Source organism: Herpailurus yagouaroundi, unplaced genomic scaffold (assembly GCF_014898765.1).
Source record: "Herpailurus yagouaroundi ecotype Mexico unplaced genomic scaffold, PumYag 140, whole genome shotgun sequence".
In the NCBI taxonomy this organism is placed as follows: domain Eukaryota; kingdom Metazoa; phylum Chordata; class Mammalia; order Carnivora; family Felidae; genus Herpailurus; species Herpailurus yagouaroundi.
Window position 1 is genome coordinate 86,339,773 of NW_024412395.1, and position 21,544 is coordinate 86,361,316.

The 21,544-nt window shown below is 41.4% G+C and overlaps 1 protein-coding gene across 8 annotated transcripts in view; it reads right to left on the minus strand.

Moving 5' to 3' along the window:
• Positions 1–21,544, minus strand: part of PLEKHM3 (pleckstrin homology domain containing M3) — a 198,045-nt gene that overhangs the window by 170,120 nt on the left and 6,381 nt on the right. For 5 of the 8 annotated variants that reach the window (XM_040476029.1, XM_040476035.1, XM_040476033.1 and 2 more), the window contains exon 2: positions 3,526–4,445. In XM_040476029.1, coding sequence (XP_040331963.1) covers positions 3,526–4,129 — 604 coding nt within the window. In that variant the 5' untranslated portion in view covers positions 4,130–4,445. Of the gene's footprint in view, positions 1–3,525; positions 4,446–12,405; positions 12,483–17,716; positions 17,871–21,544 lie in introns of those variants that run through there. The other 3 variants (XM_040476031.1, XM_040476030.1, XM_040476032.1) reach the window with 3 other exon arrangements.

A 21,544-nucleotide genomic window follows, 5' to 3' on the forward strand; every position in this document is an offset into this window, starting at 1 on the left:
GTGTTTACAAATGTGCCAAACATGGTTCTGAGAAGCACTTTCTATTTTTTAGCCCATTTAATGCACATAAGATATTTAAAGTACTATTACTATCTCAAGCTTTGTGGTGGTTGTGGTGGTGGAGGAGGAGGAGGAGGAGGAGGAGGAGGAGGAAGAGGAGGAAGTGGGAGAAGAAAGAGGAAAAAGAAGAAGAGACGGGGAATGAGGAAGAGGAGGAGGGGGAGGATGTGCAGGGGGAAGATGGGGGAGATAAGGAGGAGGGGGAGGGGGAGGGGAGGGGGGAAGAGGAGAAGACACACCAGAAGACCTTCATACAGGCTTGCCCATCGGCGAAATAGATGGTATTACACCCAGCTGCCCACTGGCCTCATTAGGCCAGAACCTGATTTGCTTTATACTCAATGTGACATTTATCCTTAGTAAGGCTCAAAAGCCTGGTTATTCATCACCAAATGAGCAGAAGTCACAGAGAGCCTACCTAAATGAAGAAGATCCTTGGGTTTATTTTCATGGGAGGGAAGAGAGGGGATAAGGGAGGCAGAAGAGGAGGAAGGGGAGGACGAGAAGAAGAACCACTTCTGGTGAGTCTTCGTACTCAAGGTGAGCTCAGAAAAGGAGCTAGGGAAAAAAAATCAACTGAAGAAAACACAGGATCATGCAGTAACCAAACCTATAATTAAGAGAGTGACAGGGATAGACACAACGTCAAGTTGACCTCATCAAAAGAAACCTGTTTAAATTTTATTTCTTCTAAGGAGCCCCCAGACTCTTATGAACACTTGTTAATTTTTAGAACAGTAGGAGTAGGAGATGAGAGGATGAGCGTCACTTTTGGACACTGTGAATTTGAAGAGCCTGTGGAACATCCCAACAGAGATGTACACCAGGCAGTCAGATATGCGAGTCTAAGGTTAAAAGAGAGGTCTGGCCTGACCCTAAATCTCCAGCCAAGATACTACACTGTCTCCCTCTGCTTTGGGGGCATATTTCTTCAGGAGACACAACAGGCTATTTTTCAGTTTGGCTCAGAAATTTCAAAGGTTTTAAAGTAACCTTTACTGAAAGATCTTGGCTGATTGTGACTAGTGTGCATTTGTGTGTTGGCACATCCTTCCCCTTGCCATGAGAATTATGGTCACCAGGGAGGGGGACTGCCACATATCTAAAACTCTTCTCTACCCGCAGCCTGAGAACGCGTAGTCAGTGGGTACTCCCTGCTTACCCCTGCCCCTCACCTGGTAAGCAATACAAACATGATTTATCTTGCCTGTTCTCCAGAGTGTGACAGAAAGAAAAGGTATTAGGAACTTGGCATGCCATTTGCCCAACTGTGCTAATTCCTGCTAGGATATATATTCCGTGGATGATCAAAAGATGGCCAGATTATATACTATATCAATACCTGAAAGGCCATCTGTTACAGTAGACTTTTCAAAATACCATTCAGTACACACATTTCAACATGATTTAGTATTGAACTTTTTTAAAAATTGAGACTGAAAAAACAACAGTCACAGGGTGTCATATACTCAAGGTTCCTTTGGAGAATCTAAGGCAGCTCCAGCTCCTACACTAACAATCCAAATGACAGGAAAACTAAACCTGGAAATACGACACCCTCTCAACTTGGGTTACACCAGGGTTTTAGAATGGTTCCGGTGCTTTACTGATAAAAATCTACGTGAACTCTTAAGACACCAAAAATCAACAGAGGTTATTTGTTAAATCAACGAGTATACTTGTTTATATATGAACTCAAGGCAAAGCTCTCGTTTTGCCAGGCACCAGGGTCAGAGCAACTTGTTTGTCCCCTAATATCTAATCAGCTACCAAGTACTGTGCTTTATAATGTCCTTGTCTTTTTACTCCCATGGTCACCACCCTTGGCTAGATGCTACAGAGGACTGGTGAAAGTCAAGGAGAAAAGAAAAGGAATTATAAGTCATGAATTTGAGTGGGAAGAAAGAAATATTTTATTTTTCTTTGTTTGAGCTTTTATTTAAATGCCAGTTATTAACATACAGTGTAATATTAGTTGCAGATGTACAATGTAGTGATTCAACACTTCCATACAATGCCCAATGCTTATCACAGGTGCACTCCTGAATCCCCATCACCTATTTCACCCATCCCCCCACCCACCTCCCCTCTGGTAACCATCAGTTTGTTCTCTATAGTTCAGAGTCTGTTTCTTGGTTTGCCTCCCTCTCTTTTTATCCCCTATGCTCGTTTATTTTGTTTCTTAAATTCCACATATCAGTGGATGGAGAGAGAGAGAATTATGCTAAGCAAAATAAGTGAGTCCGAGAAAGAAGTATTTTAAAAGAATAGATTTGAACTGGATGTGAAAATAATGTAGCACCTCACAGATAGGGACACTGCATTTCCTGAATAGACTTACTAAACTGTATCTCTTCTTCGAATTATACTTAGAAACTAAATTTATTAATTAAAATATTAAATGTATCAATGGAATACCAAGCAAGGATAGAGACTAAAGTAATATTAAAATAGCAGTTAAGGACATAAAACAGTATTCCCAATTAACTGAGAAGAAGCCATCTAAATTAAAGGTTGAATAGGAATGACAAGAATAGACAGCCTGTATAAATGAGGTTATTTTGAAAGAAAAAGCTGGGGGAAACAAAGAGATGGTTTGTCACGCCTCACAGAAGTTGTGTGCACATGCATGTGTATGATGTATGAGAAAAAAGGAAATTCAAGGCCCTACACCATGAGGTCTGAGCCAATCTCCCCCCCCCCCCTTTTCCTCCCACTACCCACCATGGGATCCTTTGCTCCCCCTGGTACTTCTCATCTCCTTACCTTCTTTCCCACCATAATCCCGAGTGTCCTCTACTGCGATCCCCTTTCTGCATCTTAGTATCTTTAATGGTTCAGCCAAAGCTCCATGAACTCTCATTAGCCCTTCCTGACAAGCCCACCACAGTGTCTTCTCCTTCCTCTGCCCTCTTAGAGTCACTGTCATTTTCTCAGTGAAAGAAATCTCAACAATATAAAGTAAAACAAAAGTTCCTTCACAAATATTTCAGTTGACGACTACTACTTTCTCTCCCTGCTGGTGCCTTCTTGAGTGTTTGTTAGTGTCTGATCCCCTCTGCAAGCAAGAAGTTCTTTAAGGCAGGGATGGTGTCTTTATGGATCTTTAAACCCTTCACAGCACAAGGCTATGCCCAATGTGTGATCTGACAAACATCTAGTGAAGCTAATAAGCAGTAGCATACTCTGTACAAAGGCAAATACCACACGAATTATGAGACTGTGTAGATTCTAACACACAAGATTAGAAGGGGAGACTTGACCGCAGTTGTCTTTTCACTCAGCACTTCTTATAAGGATACCAAGACTGAGGCTTGAGGTGAAGTGTGAAAGTAAATGGAAGAGGGAGCTTAAGTAAGCAAAACCAGACAAGGACCCTGGACAATACACTTCTCATGAGGTAAATGTAATAGAGACTGAGGAAAATCGACAACTGCTCAATAGCAGTCAGATATCAAAACATACCAGTATTTCCTTGAGCATCTTCTACCTTATTCGGCAAGGATGACAGAAAGGACGGCCTGGTGAAATGAGGGCCCTGGAGAGACAACTGCTGCTGCCGCTGCAGAGGCATGGTTTTGAGGACCAGCCTCCAGTCCACTTGGGTAATATCTGATCTTGAACGTGCATGCCCTGGCTTGAAAGTAGAGGTCTCATCCAGTAAGTCATTCACGGATCGAGGTCTGTCCCTCCGACGCTGACAGATGTTGAAAAAGTTAAAGGTTGAAGCTTCTTTTTGTTCCATCCAGGAAAGATTATCTGGGGCTGTCCCTTTCTGAACCACAAACTGTTCTTTGGCAGGGAAGACATTTTGAGCTTTGGTTTCTAAGAGCCTGCTCTTACAGTGGTCCCAAATCAGGCCCCCCTTGCCCAGGGAGGCAACATTTCTGATAGCACCATTATCTGTTATGGTACTTAGTACCTCGTGCCCCACCAATTCGGGGACTTCCTGAATCCCATAAACCTCAGCTTGCTGCACAGCCTTTTCTAGCTTACTATCAAATGTACTGAAGAAATCCTCAGTAACTTCCAAGGCTGGGCTGATATCATCCACTTCCAAGGCTTCCATGTCATAGACTCCAAGAGGCCTAAGCTTCTACACTGCTTCAGGAAAGGGCTTCATGAACGTTCACCCAACAAAGAGAGGTGCTTCAGCAATAGAGTTCTGGAAACAACTGAAAAAAACCTTCATTAGACTGCCTAAAGCAGACCAAAACCAAGGGTAGTTGATGTTTTTTCGGTCATTAAAAGCATTTGCTAGCGGCTAATGGCCATTAGCAGAGGTATGGGGAGACAAATGTTCCTTGGAGATTATTCTTCATTGAGATCTCTGAAAAGACAACAGGATGTGCTTGTCAAAGCAATGCTGCGCAATCCTTAATTTCCTGGAAGAAAAGAAAGAGCACAACATTGGCACATGGTTCACTGTATTCTATAGTACACGAATCTGCCCAGCTATTTCCACATCTCTACATCTTTCTACGGTAGTCACGCACAAAGTGGACAACACCTACACAGAGGCTCCACTGTCAAGAGCACACATCACTTCTGGCTTTGTGTCAGAACTTACACAGAGCAGGGTGGAACGTTTGATAAAGGGAATTAAGGCCAATAGCTTTCACTCAGACAGAAAAGCCTTTGAGCACAGTTGTGAAAAGTCTGTTCTGGCAAATCTCTGTGATATGTTGACCTAAAACAGGAAGCAATGAGGCTAAGAATTCTGTGTCTGGGCCCACGTCATAATCGGTCTAAATTCAAAAATGCATGAGTCCTTCCACAGACTTTGAAAGCTCTGATGGTGTATCAGGCTAAAAAATGCAAGGGGAAGGGGTGCCTGGGTGGCTCAGCTGGTTGAGCATCTGACTGGAGCTCAGGTCACAGTCTTGTGGTTCGTGAGTTCCAGCCCCACATCAGGCTCACTGCTGTCAGCATGGCGCCTGCTTAGGATTCTCTGTCCTCTCTCTCTGCCCCTCCTTCTCTCTCCCTCTCAAAAATAAACATTTAAAAAAAAGAACTTTCTAAAAAAGTACAAGGAGTAAGGACAGAGGGAGGCTCTGCCCTTTTCTTAAACCCAAATGTTACTGTGTCTGTGCCTCCCAGGTGTGGATTATGTAATACCTAATGAATGCCTCTGGACTACAGAATTCCTCCACTCATCTTGAAAATAAGGCTCCAGGCTCAACTCCCTAAGGCTCTGAGGACTGGCCTAGGAGTACAGGTCCAGCCTCGGGGCTGGGCAGAAAATATTCTATGTGAGCACTAACTCATTCTCTGGGAAAGACTGGATCTCCAAGGTCAGGCCAAATTAGCACAGACCTTGACAGAGATGCTGTCCAATGTGGTAGACATTAGCCATAGATGGCTATTTCAATTTCAATTCATAATAAAAATCAAGTAAAGTTTTTCAGTCGTACTATCACATCTCATGTGCTCAATAGTCACATACACCTTTGTATTTGTACCAAAGAAATGAATGAAGAAACAAAACAACTACGCAAGGGTTTTTTGCCCTTAACTACTTACAAGTAGGTAAAATTGGGCAATTAGCAATACCTCTGCATGTTGCTGCAAAGGTTCACAGATGTGCTTTTTTTGTTTAAAACTGCACAATTTTATGGTTAATTAAAATCATTTTTAGCACTTAGGTCTTTAAACCATTACATTTAAATCAACAGCACCAATCTACATTGCTTAATGTATGTAAATTAAACTAGTATATAGAGCCCTTTATTTTAAAATGTGTCAAGAGGTTTGCAGTTCACAAGAACTCTGGTTAACCTCCTGTAAAGTGATAATGACTATGAATTTGTCTCCATTTTACATTTTGATACGTCATTATGTTAGCCCTCATGAAGCCAGGCAATGATTGACTTTTAGAGATAAACATCAGTTATAATATTTTTCTAGTCGCAAACAGGGTTTCTTTTCCTGTGTTTACAGTTAAGCCTTGAATCTCTTGAATTGTGCAACAGGGTTTCACCACTTCTGTAATTTTGAAAAATGGGACTTTTCAGTTTCATCTTCTACACCAGAGGCTATGAAAAAGAAATACATTATAAATTTTAAAACATTCAGTTCTTTACTAAAATTACAGATGAACATAATAAAATATATTAAAAAAAAAAAAAAAAAGCCAAGGATGGCTCAGTCGGTTAGGCCTCCGGCTCAGGTCATGATCTTGTGGTTCGTGACTTTGAGCCCCACATCAGGCTCGCTGCTGTCAGCCTGTCAGTGCCGAGCCCGCATCAGATCCTCTGTTCCCCTCTCCCTGCCCTTCCCCCGCTTGCACGCTCCCAGTAAATAAATAAATATTTTACATAAAAAGGCCCAAAATGGAGTCACTTGGTGGAGCCCAAGTGACATCAGCAAATCAAGACTTAATATCTAACCTTATTGCACATTCAGCCTCTTCCAGGAATGTAACCTTTAACCAGTCAATCTGGAATTACCAGATCAGCACTAGTGAGGTTATCTGCCTAATAGATCCCCGCCCTTCCCCTAAAGAAAGGTGACCTTGCTTGAAACAAGCCACTCTTTGTTAGAAACTTTAGTTTTCCCACCCCTTCTACCTATAAAAGCTTTCCATTTTGTAAAGCTTTCTAATTACAACATGGGATGTCACCTGATTCATGAATTATTGAATACAGCCAAATTGATCTTCAAGTTTGCTCTGTCAAATTTTGCTTTTTTAACATAAGTTTCCCATTTAATAAAAGATGCACCAAGGTGCAAAGCAGGTAGTTATTCGACTAAGATTATATTATGCATATCCCTTTTCTTACCCATTGCTTAAAATTCAGTCTTTAATCATAATAGAAAGAGAGTAAATGCCTTCAAAGTGATTCTTTCTTTCTCTTTCTTTCTTTCTTTCTTTCTTTCTTTCTTTCTTTCTTTCTTTCTTTCAAGTCACAATATCTGGAAATACACTCTTTGTGCTACCTGTTTAGGTATTCATAGGCTGGTTAGAAGCATGTAACCATTGGTGGCCATCACAGCTAACTTGTAGAACACTTCTACCCCACACATCCTAAAACCATAGACTGCTAGACAAAGAAGGGAACTTTGAAGTCATCCTTCCAACCCCAATCTTTCACAGAAGGGGACACTGCAGCCGAGACATCATGAAATCACATGGACACCTTTGTATGCATTAGGAAAGTCTTCAAAAGAAGGTGTCCTGAGTTGAGCTTAGAAAACTTAGAAGGTATTTGCCTGGATGGCTAGGAAGAAACTAGAAAGCATAAATTACATTTTGATTAGCAAGGGATTTTCAAGTTTATTAAGTGACTTTCCATAGGCAGTGTGGTGAGCAATATAGTGGAAAGGGTCTGAACTAGAGTCAGCTCCGGGCTCAGACCCCAGTTATCTCATATTAGCTATGCGATGTGGGGCAAGATTTCCCTGACCCACACCCACTCCACCCCAAGTGCTTCTCTAGGCTAACCTGTTCTTCCTACTCTAGGAATTTTGATTTTCACTATTTAATGCTTTCCATAGCCTCTGTTTGGAACTTATGCAGCTACTCCCTTTCCTTTCTGATGGAAATATGCATTTACCCTTCTACTCTTCTCTATGGGACCCAGCACTCTCATGCCACTTTTTCTGTTCTTCCTCCACTCAGTCACACAGGCCTTTCAGTCCCTCCTTAGAGGTTTACCTTGTTGACCTCCAGGCCCATCCACAAAGCTGTTCTCATTGCTGGACGGGCTATTCCCTCCCTCTCTCTTTTGCACCTACCTAATGCCAAATTATCCTTCAACCTAACATCAAGTGACAGACCTGTATTCTCTAAAGATAGACACAACAAATTCTGTCCCATATGATTCTCTGCAATGAGACCTTGTTACTCCCCCCTCAAGAACTGACTTTATTCTTCCACTCCCTGAATCTGGGCAGGACTTGATCAACAGAGGGTGCAGAAATGGTGCTCTGCCCTTTTGAGGTATAGACCTTACCCAGCCTGGCAGCTTCCTATCTCTTGGAGCTCTAAGTTGATACCTAGGAAATAAGGCTATCCATTAGAGAGGTCACATGTTGCATCAGGGAGGCAACAGGCATGTGAGTGGAGAAGCCATCTTGGATGACAGCCTAGTTAAGCCTGCAGAGGATTCCAGCCCCAGTCAGTGTCCAACTGCAACTCATAAGAGATCCCAAGTGAGAACTATCCAGCTAAGCCTAGTTAACCCAGAACTGTGAGAGATAATAAATTATTGTAAGGCACTAAGCTTGGGAGTATTTTGCCACACAGCAACCAATAATCAGGACTTGTCACTTCCTCAGGGAAGCACTCTCCAGTGTCCCAGACTAGGTTAAATGTCCTTAAGTTTGCAAGGCATTTGCATGTCTGTAAGTTATACACTTTACAGTCATAATTACCAGTTTCAATGTCAATAGCCTGTCTTAGACAGCAGCTGTGTCTATTTTGCTCACCCTTGGACCTCCAGAACACAGTTGCAATTTAATAAATCTTTGTTAAGTAAACTAATGAATTATTTTTGAGTGGTTATCTTTAAGACCATTGACATTATTTTCTTTTCCTCTTCTTCTTTTGTTGTCAGTACCTCTGACTTAACACCTCTTACCACATAACTATCTCCAGCAATAAACAGTAAAGATAGCTGCTGCTTTAACAGTAAAAAAAAAAAAAAACAAAAAACCAACAATAATTACTCTTTAGTGTAATAAATGAATTGACAGACCAATGTGAGAGATCCAGCCCTTTGCCTGTATTTGCATAGGACAAATTAAGCAATTAAAAAGAGTTACAGAGAGTTGCAGTAACTTATGTATTCCATATTTACTGAAGGAGCTACTGAGTCCTAAGCAAAGGTGATACTACAGTGAACAAAACAGATATAAATCCTGCCCTCGTGGAACTTACATTCTGGTGGAGCTCTTACCATATGTCAGGCATAGCTCTAAATGCTTTCCGTGTCTTACCCTCATGTGTAAGGTGTGGATAAGAAGGCCTCCTGAGAAGGAGATACATTCCTCCATACTCTGTGTTGGTCCAACCCATCCCATCCCAAATCCGAGCCATTTGTGAAGTCTTTCCTAAGGACTCAGTCCTTTCAGATCTCATCCTTCCCGAAATGTCTAACCCATTACTGAACAAGTCAACTTTGTAAACCATCTTTTTCATCTCAATTAAACTATGAACTTCTTGAGGGCAAGCCCCATATCCACACCTGTCTCCCTGTTCCCCCAAAGCCAGAAAGGTCTTCCTGCCTCTTGCCTTCCTCCCTCCAATGCAGTCTCCACATCACTTCTCTTAACCCTTCACAGTCTCCCCAGTAGAAGAAGGGTCAGTAAACATTTTCTGTAACGAGTTAAGATAACAGGGGCACTTGGGTGGCTCAGTTGGTTAAGCATCCGACTCTTGACTGTGGCTTAGGCTGTGATCTCACAGTAGTGAGATCAAGCCCCACATTGGGTCCTGTGCTAAGCTTGGAGCTTGCTTGGGATTCTCTCTTTCTCGCTGTCTCTCTCTCCCTCTCTCTCTTTTCCTTCCCTGCTCACTCATGTACACTCTCTCTCTCTTCCTTCCCTGCTCACTCATGTACACTCTCTCTCTCAAAATAAATAAACACTTTTAAAAAATGTTAAGTTAATAAATAGCTTTGGCTTTATGGTCCAAACAGCCAGCTTTGTGACCACTCAACCCTACCACTGTCATGCAGAAGGAAGCCATTGATGATATGGAAATGGGTGGGCCTGTCTGTGTCTAATAAAACTTTACTTACAAAACAGGCTGATAAACAGAATGTAGTATATGCATACAACAGAATATAATTCAGCCTTAAAAAGGAAGGAAATCCTGTCATATGCTCTAATATGAATGAACTTTGAGGACATCATGCTAAGTAAAGTAGGCCAGTCACAAAAAGACAAATACCACATGATCCACTGGATGTGAGGAATCTAAAGTAGTCCAATTCATAGAAACAGAAAGTAGAATCGTGGTTTACCAGGTGTTTGGGGGTACAGGAAAGAAGGGAGGTGGTGCTGAACGGGTATGGATTTTCAGATTTGCAAGATGAAAAAGTTCTAGAGACTGTTTCAAAGCAATGTGAATACATTTAACACTACTGACACACACTCAGTTGAGCGTCTGACTCTTGATTTCAGGTCATGATCCCAGGGTCTTGGGATCAAGCCCCGAGTTGGGGCTGAGCATGGAGCCTACTTAGAATTATCTCTCTCTCTCCCTCTGCCCCATTCCCTCCCCCTACCTTCTAAAAAAGTTAAAATAAAGAAATAAAAACACTACTGACACCTCAAAATGTGAAGATGGTAAATTTTATGTGTGTGTGTGCATGTTTTTTTTTTTTTTTTACCACAACTCAGAACAAAACAAAATACAAAAAACAAAACAAAAAAAGCCCAAGCAGGCAGAGCATCAGATTTTCTTGTGGGTAGTAGCTGCCCTGAAGACTCAGTCCAACAGAGGAACTGCGGCTCCACCAATTACCTGCAATGGGACTTCAGCAAGTTACTAACCTCCTTAATTTCAGTTTTCTCATGAGCAAAATCAGCAAGTTAATAATACCTCTCTCTCAGGACAGTTGAGAGAATTAAATAAGACAATACATGGCATGGTTCCTGGCCCACATCACAATGGCCTAGAAGCCCCTACCTCAGTCTGCTCTGTCATCTCTCCTCCATGACTTCACACCTTCCCTACCGCCACCCTCCTTTCCATCCAGCCATACCGGCCTCCGTGCTGATTCTCAAACCCGTGGGCATGTTCTCACCTCAGGGTCTTTGCATTGGCTGTTCACTCAGAACCAACATGACCTTGAAGTAATTGTTCACGTCACCTTTTCAATGAGGCCTACCCTGACCATCCTATTTAAAATTATAGCAGATATCTGGGGCACCTGGGTGGCTCAGTCGGTTAAGCATCTGACTTCAGCTCAGGTCATGATCTTGTGGTCCGTGGGTTCGAGCCCCGCGTCGAGCTCTGTGCTGACAGCCTGGAGCCTGCTTCAGATTCTGTGTCTCCCTCTCTCTCTGCCCCTCTCCTGCTCATGCTCTGTCTCTCTCTGTCTCCAAAATAAACAAAAAAACATTTAAAAAAAATTTTAAATTATAGCAGATATCTCTGCCCTGGACTTCTGATTCCTCTTACTCTGCATTTTTAAAAAATAAACTCATAGTTTTAAAACAGTTTTAAATTTATAAATTTATAAAAATGAGAGAGAGAGCAAGCAGGGAAGAGGCAGAGAGAGAGGGAGAGAGAGAATCCCAAGCAGGCTCCAAGCTCTTAGCGTTCTTGGAGCAGAGCCCAACTCGGGGCTCAATCTCATGAACTGTGAGATCATGACCTGAGCCAAAAATCAAAAGGTGGACTCTCAACCTACTGAGCCCCTACATTTACAAAATTAGTACAATGATAGTACAGAGAGTACCAGCATACCCTACACCCAGTTTCCTCCATGTGACATTTTACATTAGTATGGTACATTTCTCACAATTAATGAACCATTAATGGTCCAATAATGATACACTATTATTAACTGAAGTTCATACTTACTGGGATTTCCTCAATTTTTCCTAATATCCTTTTCTGTTCCAGGATTCTATACAGGATATCACAGCATATTTAGTCATCATGTCTCTTTAACCTCCTCTTGGCTATGAGTTTCTCAGTCTACTTGTTTTTGATGACCTTGACCGTTTTGAAGAGCACTGGCAAGATATTTTATAGATTATCCCTGAACTGGGATTGGTTTAATGTTTTTCTCATGATTAGACTAGAGTTATGTGTTTTTGGGAGAAAACCCACAAAGGTGAAGTGTCATTCTCAAAGGCAGATACTATCAACATGACTTACCACTGTTTATGTTAACCTTGATCACCTGGCTTGACCTTTTCTCTTTATGTAGTTACTATCTTCTAACACACCACTTAATGATCTTATTTACTTAATGGTTAGTGTTTCTCTCTCCCTAATAAAGTATTAGCTCCCCAAGGGCAGGAATTTATGCTCGCTTTGTTCACTAAGGTATCCCAAGTGCATAAAATAGTGTCTGACATATTTAAAAAAAAAACAAAAGGCACTAACTATTCATGTGTTGAATGAATGCACTGTTACTCCTTTGTGCGATGTTCATGGGCCTTCGTGACTACCCACCTCTCCAATTTGTAGATGCTAACCAGCATCCCCCTTACTGCTTTACTCCTCCCTGCTTTGCTCCAAGGTAGGGAGCCTTTCCCAATTGCTCAGGCTCTCTCGCAGCACCCTGGGTTTGCCATATCGCACTGAAATGACCAACAATCTCTATCCCATGTATCCCACTCTACACTTGAAGTGACTGGACACCAGGCAAGGTGCTTACTTACCCTCCTGTATAATCTGTGTCTTCATCCTCTGGGGCTCCATTTTGCAACCTCATTCTTTTTGGAACTTCGTCTTTTCCCTAGGATATACAGGCCTCAAATTCACCACAACACAAGCAGCTAATGCCAAATTTAGTCTCTATAAGTAAATACCTTTCCCTAGCATGCTTCATTTAGTTTTGAAATTAAATAAAAATAACAACATATTCAGACAGGTCAAAATATGCAGATTATGTTCCCCTGACAAAGTGAACCAAAAAATTGAGTGTGTAGGTGCAGTGTGGTTTGCCTCAGCACAAAACTGGAAATTAGGAGCTAATTAGAACTGTGTTCTAAATCTGGCTGAACCACACACACACACACACACACACACACACACACACACACACACGTGCTGGGTGGCCTCTAGCAAATCGTTTAACCACTGAGTGCTTTACTCAGCTACCTGCATCCAACAAAGTTGCTAACATCAAACTGCTAAGCCTGTGGATCACTCACTAGGTATCTGTTCCAACATGCCTTTAAAAAATGTAAACTATATAATTATGGAGCACTCCACTGGACCTCACCCACTCAACAACCACATGTTCCTGGTCTATACCTTCAAAGATGCGTCAGCCCAACAACGGCAAAGTCAGCAACCAACTACTTACAATACACTACTTTTCAGCCAAATTCAATGATCTATAGATATTTTATCTTATTTTACATAAAATGCCCTTTCTGTAAAAAGGGTTATTTCTCCTATTTAAAAGATTGAGAAACTGAAGTCCATTCGTCAGTGTGGTAAGAAAAGCTCAACCCAAAGAATCCCTTGCACACATCACAATGTAACAGGATGGAGAAATCAGTGTGTTGCTATCTTCTAACAAGGAAGTCTGCTGTTTACATGCTCATTAAGCCAGGCTAATTAACAGGATGAATAAGTCAGTCCTCCCACACTGAGGCAGAAGCAGATATGAGCAATAATACCAGCCCAGCCCACACAAAGATGCCATGTTCTCCAAAGCTGGATGGTAAAAGTGCTGACTTCCTCCCACTTGACTAAATGGCCTGTAATCAGAATTTAATGAGCGCTGAGAGGGTGTCTGAGGCTAGGTAGTTTTAGAAACAGCTGGACTATGGAGAAAAATGCAATGCTGAAGACACCTAGGGTAAACGGTTTCTGCCAATCTATTTTCAAACGTGAGAACGAAGAGGGATTACAAGGATGGTCAGCACATGTGGCTCTTCCGTGTTCTTCACTTTGGTTCGGGTTGTAGCTGACGGAAAATTTTCTAAGTTATATAATGTAAAGAATCCACCACACAGAGGATCTGACCCTAGTAAGACGACCTTTCTGGACCACAAGGCTATAAGAGATAATGGTTTTTCGTGGTGATTTGACATACAGATGATGTAGGCGTGTGGATGGAGCAGAGGCGAGCCACCAACAGCAGACGAGGAAATAGTGCCAGTGTGGACCTCGTAAGGAGTTCAGAGGTCTTTCAGAGGAGAAGGACACCTAGAAACACAGATGGAATCCCATTTTCATAGGCCTAGAAGGAACATTAAATGGCTACATTGTCTATAAGTTTTAATAAATGAGAAGTCTATTGCTATCTAACACATTAGGAGAATAACATTAAGAAGATAATTTGTATAGTGTTTTCCCAGTTCTAAAAGCAATAAGTATTCATAGAAACTGGAAAATACGGACAGATATGGAAAAGAAAATAAAAATCAGTCATGGTCTCCTAACTCAGGGAAAATAAATCAATAGGTGTGTTGTGTCCAGTATTTAACTGGAATCAGATTATATATATAATTTGGGCACACTGTTTATACGCATGCTCAAAAAGCAAATAACACTAACCTTGAAAAAACCAAGCAACGTCCCCAGGTGTGCTGTGCCCACTTACACCTCACAAGCTGGCACGAGGGCCCACTTGATTGAACCTCCCATCTACAGCTCTCCGGAGATTTCCTCCATACACAACCACTAGTGTTCCTCCAAGTCCCGGTCCTCCTTGATGCTGTTAACCAGCCCCTCCTCAAACATCCCCGGTGCTTCACAGGCACCACACATCGACTTTTCCTCTCATTTCTATCCTCTCATTCTCAGTCTCCATCTTCCTCCCTTCCTCACCAGTCTCCTCACCAAATGTGGGCATTGCCTGAGCTCTCTTCTCCAACTACAGCTACATATGCTTCTGGGCTCAATTTCTCCACACTTGTGGCTTCAATAATTACTTCTATGTTTATGCCTTCCAAATGTCCGTTGTCAAGTCTCAATCTCAGGCCTAATCTCTGGTCCCAGGTTCCCAACTATTCATAGGACTTTTCTACCTGGCTTATCTCATGACAAAATTAAGCTCAATCTGTCTAAAACCACAGTCAGTTACTCATTCAATAGACTTTTGGTGAACGCTCACCACGGGCTGGGCACTGTTCTAGGCACTGGGGAGACAGTAGCAAATAGATCCTTCAATGAAGCTTCTGCCGACAAGGTCCACCTTGCTCACCTGACGCTCTAAACCTTGCACAATCTTGGCCTGGCTTGCCTGCCCTGCTGCCCGCTTCTCTTCCAGAATATATTCGTTTCCTCCAAACTGCAATGCTACAGCTCAAATTTTATGTTTTCCCAGCCTCAAAATGTTGGTTAACACAGCTATCTCTAAGGTACCCTCACCCCACCTCTACCTGTGAAATTCTTTCCACTCTACAAGCTCAAATCCTGATCCTAAAACTGTCTGCTCTTTAATTTAAAGGTCCACAGAATCTCTTGGTACTGCCCCAACAACATATACATTGCATGCTGCCTGTTCTTTCTGAAATGATGACAAAGACAATTATAATTTCTCAAAAGCCTATATTGTGCCAGGTACATTGCCTGTGTGTATCACAATGTGTAATGGGAGTATTATTATCCCCATTTTACAGACAGAAAATGAAGGCTCAAAGATAAACAATTTGCCTGAGGGTCAGACACCTACCCTGCTGGACCTACAGAAACTTCAGATTGGTGATTCTAACCTATTTCATTTTCATAACCCCCACTGGGCCTAGAACTATGGCTAGTACACAATGGGTGCTCAGTAAATATTTGCTGAATGAACAACTGAATAAAGAGTAGGTTTTCAAAGCACTGACGTCTATAAATATAAACACCACTCTGGTTTTCCGGCAAAAGTACATTTAAATTCATTATAAGCTCATTTAAGTAAAATCTAACAAAATGTATGTTGATTTGAGCTTCAAAATTTTTTCTTGGTAGAGAAAGCTTCTAAGCTGTAGGAACCAGGTTTAAAAATAACATGGCAAAGGTCAGGCAGCCAAGACCTCACTCAGACATTTTATAGGAACAAAAGCACCTATGCAGCGCTAGGAATTGTTTTGTGAACCACTCCAAATCAGTAGTTGGGCTGGTCTCATTTCCCAATGACTTAGAGCTCAAGCTCTTTCTAATACCAGTAAAGAGATGTTCCCTTTGAAATACACCCAATCAATTTAAAGCACTTTTCAGTACATGTTTGCTGCTTGCAAAATCATTGAGACATTTATTTATTTATTTTTTTTTCCAACGTTTATTTATTTTTGGGACAGAGAGAGACAGAGCACGAACGGGGGAGGGGCAGAGAGAGAGGGAGACACAGAATCGGAAACAGGCTCCAGGCTCTGAGCCATCAGCCCAGAGCCTGACGCGGGGCTTGAACTCACGGACCGCGAGATCGTGACCTGGCTGAAGTCGGACGCTTAACCGACTGCGCCACCCAGGCGCCCCAATCATTGAGACATTTAATGCCCCGAGATGTTTTCCCAGAAACCAAACTAAATATAAGCATGGCATTTCAAATCTCAGATTGCTCTGCTGTTGGAGGCAGTAATGTTATTATGCCCTGATGTCAACCACTGGATTGGAGAGCCAAGGTTCCTGATTGGGAATCCCATTTCATAAAACCACCAGAGTTCCAATATGTCCCACTTTTAGAAACCAAACAGACATAAACTTCAGTTATGTAAGTGTCAGTGTCTGAAAATGCAGACTCAATGTTTTCCACTTCCCTTTACCTCCATGGTAAGGACTAGAGATTAAAAAACAAACAAAATACCCTCAAATTATCTAAGACTGAGACGAAGAAAGCAAAAACTTCCATCATAAAAAACCACATCTGGCTACAGTCAGCCTCCAGCTGCAACAGGGAATAACTGACTAGAATCCATGTAGATGCCATCCGAGCCAAGCCAGCTGGCATAAGTTGAATACGTGACAGACCACAACAATGAACGTAACAACCACCAGGGAGATACACTGAGACCCAGATATGCAAGACACCCAAAAGGAACTAAGAAAGTAGCTTCAAAGATGTTATCAACTCATATCACGATTTGGCTTACTGAGAATAATCTTTTTCATATGCATGGTTTAGAGTATAGTTTATAAAGTGTTTGATAAGCTTCTTGATAAAAACTAATAATAAACAGAGAGAGGTAAGTAAAGTAGCAGGATTGTTTTAAAGATGATTAAAGAGAAACCAAGATGACTCATCTAGTGTCAGCTGAAGGCCCTATGGGGAACAAAAAGAGGCTCCTGGAATCCCTGTCTAATTACTGGGCCAACCAAATTCAATTGCCTTTTAAGTTACCTTAAATTGCTCAGGGGCACAGATGTTAGAAGGACCATAAACTGTAAGTAGGTTAACTCCAACAATGAGCCACCCAGTTTTGAATTTGTTCAATGGGACAGAGGTGTGGCAAAGAGGACACAAACTTCCGAAACCACAAAGGGTTAATGTCCCGGCACTGACTTCTAAACTGAATGACTACAAGCAAGTCAGGCTGACTCAGGACTTCTGGGCCCTCCTTATCTGCAAAATGGAAATCCTGCCAATGCCTGCCCCCAACTACCTTAGAAAATTGTAAAGCACAAATGCAATTAATATATGTAAAAGCTCTTTATAAAACCTAAAGCAATTACTATTCCTATTAGAAACTAGCTGATTTCTAACCACACAACCATTTATACTCAACAAGCATTTACAAGCATGGACCAAGTACCCAAACACTAGAGGCTGAGGACACAAAACCACGGCTTCTGTCCTAAAAGAGCTTAATAGCTAGTGGGGAAACAACATAAAACCAAGTGTAAACAGTGCGTTAACACAAGTATCCAAAAGGTGTTACAGGAACATAAATAAGGAATCGTTAATAATCAAGAGATAATAAAAAGTCTTAATGACCAAACACAATTAAATGTCTTAACAGTCTACAAAGAGATGACTTCAGCTGGAAGAAACCAAAGACAAAGGAAACAAACACACAAAATCAATCATACCTGCTCTAGAAATGCTGTTACGTCTGGCATGAAGCTGTCAACCTATGGTAAGAGCCTCAAAGGTTCCAAAGAATCAGTTCAAAGTAAATGAATAATCTCACAAATGGAAGGCACGAATGCAGGGCTTCACAAGGCTGCCCAAGTCTTTCTGACCCACAGAGACATCTCTGGCCAATAGAAGGCCTCGGCTACATGACTGGGATGTCATGAGAAATGAATAAATGCCTCACTTCCTGTTGACTTCAATTCCTTAGGTCACTGCAGCTGATTAGCAGAAGGGAAAATACTTACAACTTTAACCTTCAAAACAATAATCAGCTTATGGGTTAGTACATATTCACAAAACCAGCTCCTATGGGTACTTAGGATGAATGTACAGTGAAGTAATTAACTGTTGTTGTTTTTGTTGTTGTTGTTGTTGTTGTTGTTGTTTTCTTTATCAGCTACAATTGAACCTGTTAAAAAGTGAGCCTGGGTCTTTGTTAAAGGCATCTAGAGGGGCTCCTGGGTGGCTCAGTCGGTTGAGCGTCCAACTTCAGCCCAGGTCATGATCTCATGGTCTGTGGGTTTGAGCCCCGCATCGGGCTCTGTGCTGACAGCTCGGAGCCCGGAGCCTGTTTCAGATTCTGTGTCTCCCTCTCTCTCTGACCCTCCCCTGTTCATGCTGTGTCTCTCTCTGTCTCAAAAATAAATAAACATTAAAAAAAAAAAAAAGGCATCTAGAGAGTATCAGACCCATGATAAGGTCTAAGCAAAAGGTGATTCACTTCTTATTTGAAAGGACAGACACTCAGTGGTGATCAATGGCATCCATGGCTCCTCCCTCTCTTTTCAACTTAATCTGTGACCACAAACTTGACTACCAAGCGGCCTCTTACCAATTCTGTCAGGAAACAAGCAAGGCTAGCAAAGGCAGACAAAACAGTCTTTGACCTTCAAAGATAAGGACAAGGTAAGGTAAAATAACAGGATGAGTCTTTGTTATTTTGCTAAATACAACATGAAGGTCAGAAACAATCTCTGTCCATCATACAGGACAAAGGAAAAGTTTACAAAGTATGAAGGAAAAAAACAGCAGGAACTACATTTTCATCTCTAGTTCTGGATTTAAATTTCTTTTATTATGGACTGTTATCATTAGCATGGAATGGAGTTTTAGAAAACAATTCTGCAGCACGTACTCATTTTGAAGCTCTCATTGGTCCATATTCCTTTAGCTCTTTTGACATTAAGATGACAGGCATATGATAACTGGGACTCAAAGAAATGCCTGTTGTCCAAGACCACCACTACTATACTCAATTCACTAAAAATGTACTGCAAAGGACTCATTCAGTGTGGATGGACACATGGTAAATGTGGAATGATGTATTTAATAAAATATTTAAAAACAAAATAAAGAGTTTTTATAATTCCTAAGCCAATACCAAGATTAAGAAGTCATAGCTATTATTTTTGGGTAGTTGCTAAAGGGTTAGGGTTAGGGTTAGGGTTAGGGTTAGGGTTAGGGTTTAGTTAAGCCCTTTATCTGCATCATCTTGTTAAATTCTCACAACTCTATCAGAGTGCTGCTATTATGATTACCACTTTACTGAAAAGGAAATTCAGATTTAGTTTTGTATTATTTTTTGTAATGTTTATTCATTTTTGAGAGAGAGACACAGAGTGTGAGTGGGAGAGGAGCAGAGAGAGACACAGAACTTGAAACAGGCTCCAGGCTCCGAGCTATCAGCACAGAGCCTGATGCAGGGCTCGAACTCATGTACTGTGAGATCATGACGTGCGCCGAAGTCAGACGCTCAACTGACTGAGCCACCCAGGTGCCCCAAAAGGAAATTCAAAAGAGATGAAGTTATGTGTCCAAAGTAATATTGCCAGTGGGTGGAAAAAAGACTCTAAAATGCACACACAGTCCTGGAAGGCATTTAATAGCAAATTAATTACCCTGAAATAATATAGCTAAAATTTTACAGACATCGGGCTTTGAATTGTAGTGTCAAACCTCAGCAACTTTAAATTATTTATTATTAATAACTAAAATAATTATTTAAATTATTTATTTTTAAATCTTTGTTAATCCCACAACTCAGAAAGTTAAATGCTAAATATCATCTTTACACCCAGGGAAACAGCTTATACTTAATTTATTTTAAAAAATCACATCTGTAATACTTCTGTGTCATTGTAAATTCTTTAAGGGAATGGTGGATGAGAGGTCCCTAAACAGAGTAAAAAGCTGTTCTCTAAGTAAATAGCTAACGTCAATTCTCTTAGTGACCTTGAACACATTACTTGTAATGTCTGCAAGGGTATAATAACTATGACTTCATTTAGGCCAAATAAGTGTTTTTGCAAATGTTGACATAGTCCTAATTGCCCAAACCTTTTACTAATATTTCCCTAAGACACCATTTTTCATTTAGCCAATAAATAGAAGCACTTGTAAAATGTTTGCTGTAAAAACAAAAAACAAAAACAAAAACAAAAAAAAATCCACCCCTGCTAATAAGTGTTTCTGTCAAAAGAATTAAAGAAATCATTTCAAATTAAATATGACCATACATAATTCCAACACATTTTAACTATTAAGGTAGGTCCAAATAAATTGTCTCCTTCTAAAGCCAACGGAACTTTTTTGGTGGGGGAGGAAGAAGGGCAAGAATGTCAATGTATTTGGAGCCCAATCAAAATAACAAAGTTGACCCACAACATTCAGTCTTGTTTAATAGGCCTACTGAAAGTTGATACGCTCCGGTTTCATATCACCACACTCCAGAGAATCTCTAGACATCATATCTAACGTTTCAGTGAAGGACAATTACTTTGGGACCACAAGACCTGGAAGTGGAAGGCCGGTTTGTTTCAAGGTTCCAAGCACTACTACCAGAGGTATGCCATTCGAACCTGAATTCCAGTCACTTCGATGCAGGTCAAATAATACCTGTCCTACCCTCTTCAAAAGTCGTCTTAGAAAGCAAGTCTAATGACATAATGCAGTGCTCTGTGAACTCCAAAGCAGGGTACAGGATGCCGACAGGAGTTTGCATGGTACCAGTGAACAGGGCACCGCATCCTCTTTGATCTCCTCCCATTATAAACCAACAAACTGGTACAGAGAGTGGTAACAGCAATCAGTTTAGGATGCTCTGAAATAGGTTTTAATCTACTCAAGGAACTCCTGCACTATTCAAGGCAGCATGAGTCACTGTGTTTCCGCATTCCGGGTGGTCTTCGAATGGGGAGATCAATTGTACAAGTGCACGATGATTCAAAAAAGAAAAACCAAGTAAGTAAAACCCTCCCTTGCCCTCCAAGTTCCTCTACAGCTAAAATACTTTCTCCTCCTCCCTTTGAATTCCAAGTTCCTAGAAGAAACTTGCTCTTTATGCTTTCTGACTCTACTTCTCACCACTCGTTCATTCTCCCTACCAGAGGGAATCTGGTTCTTCACCAGCTGCAACTGCAGAGTCAAAGGTCATCAACAACTTCCTTCTTGTTAACCCCAGGAGACTTTTCACTCCACACCCAACCTGCCCTCTCAGCAGTATTTGACCTACTGAACATCACGCTCCCAAATACACTGATGTAGCCTTTTCCGGTATTTCTCCTTTATCTCTGCATGCTCATTTCAGTCCCCACTATGAGCTCCCCTTTCCTGTGTTCATATCATAAATGCACACATTCCTCTGTTTTCCCCCATAACCCTTTTATTTAGTTCCTCCTCTTCTCCATTTCTGTGGCTTCAGCTACAATCCACGTGGTGGATGAGCAACAGATTACTCCCCTAAGATCTAGACCCACAAATGCAACTGCCTTTCGGATGTCCCC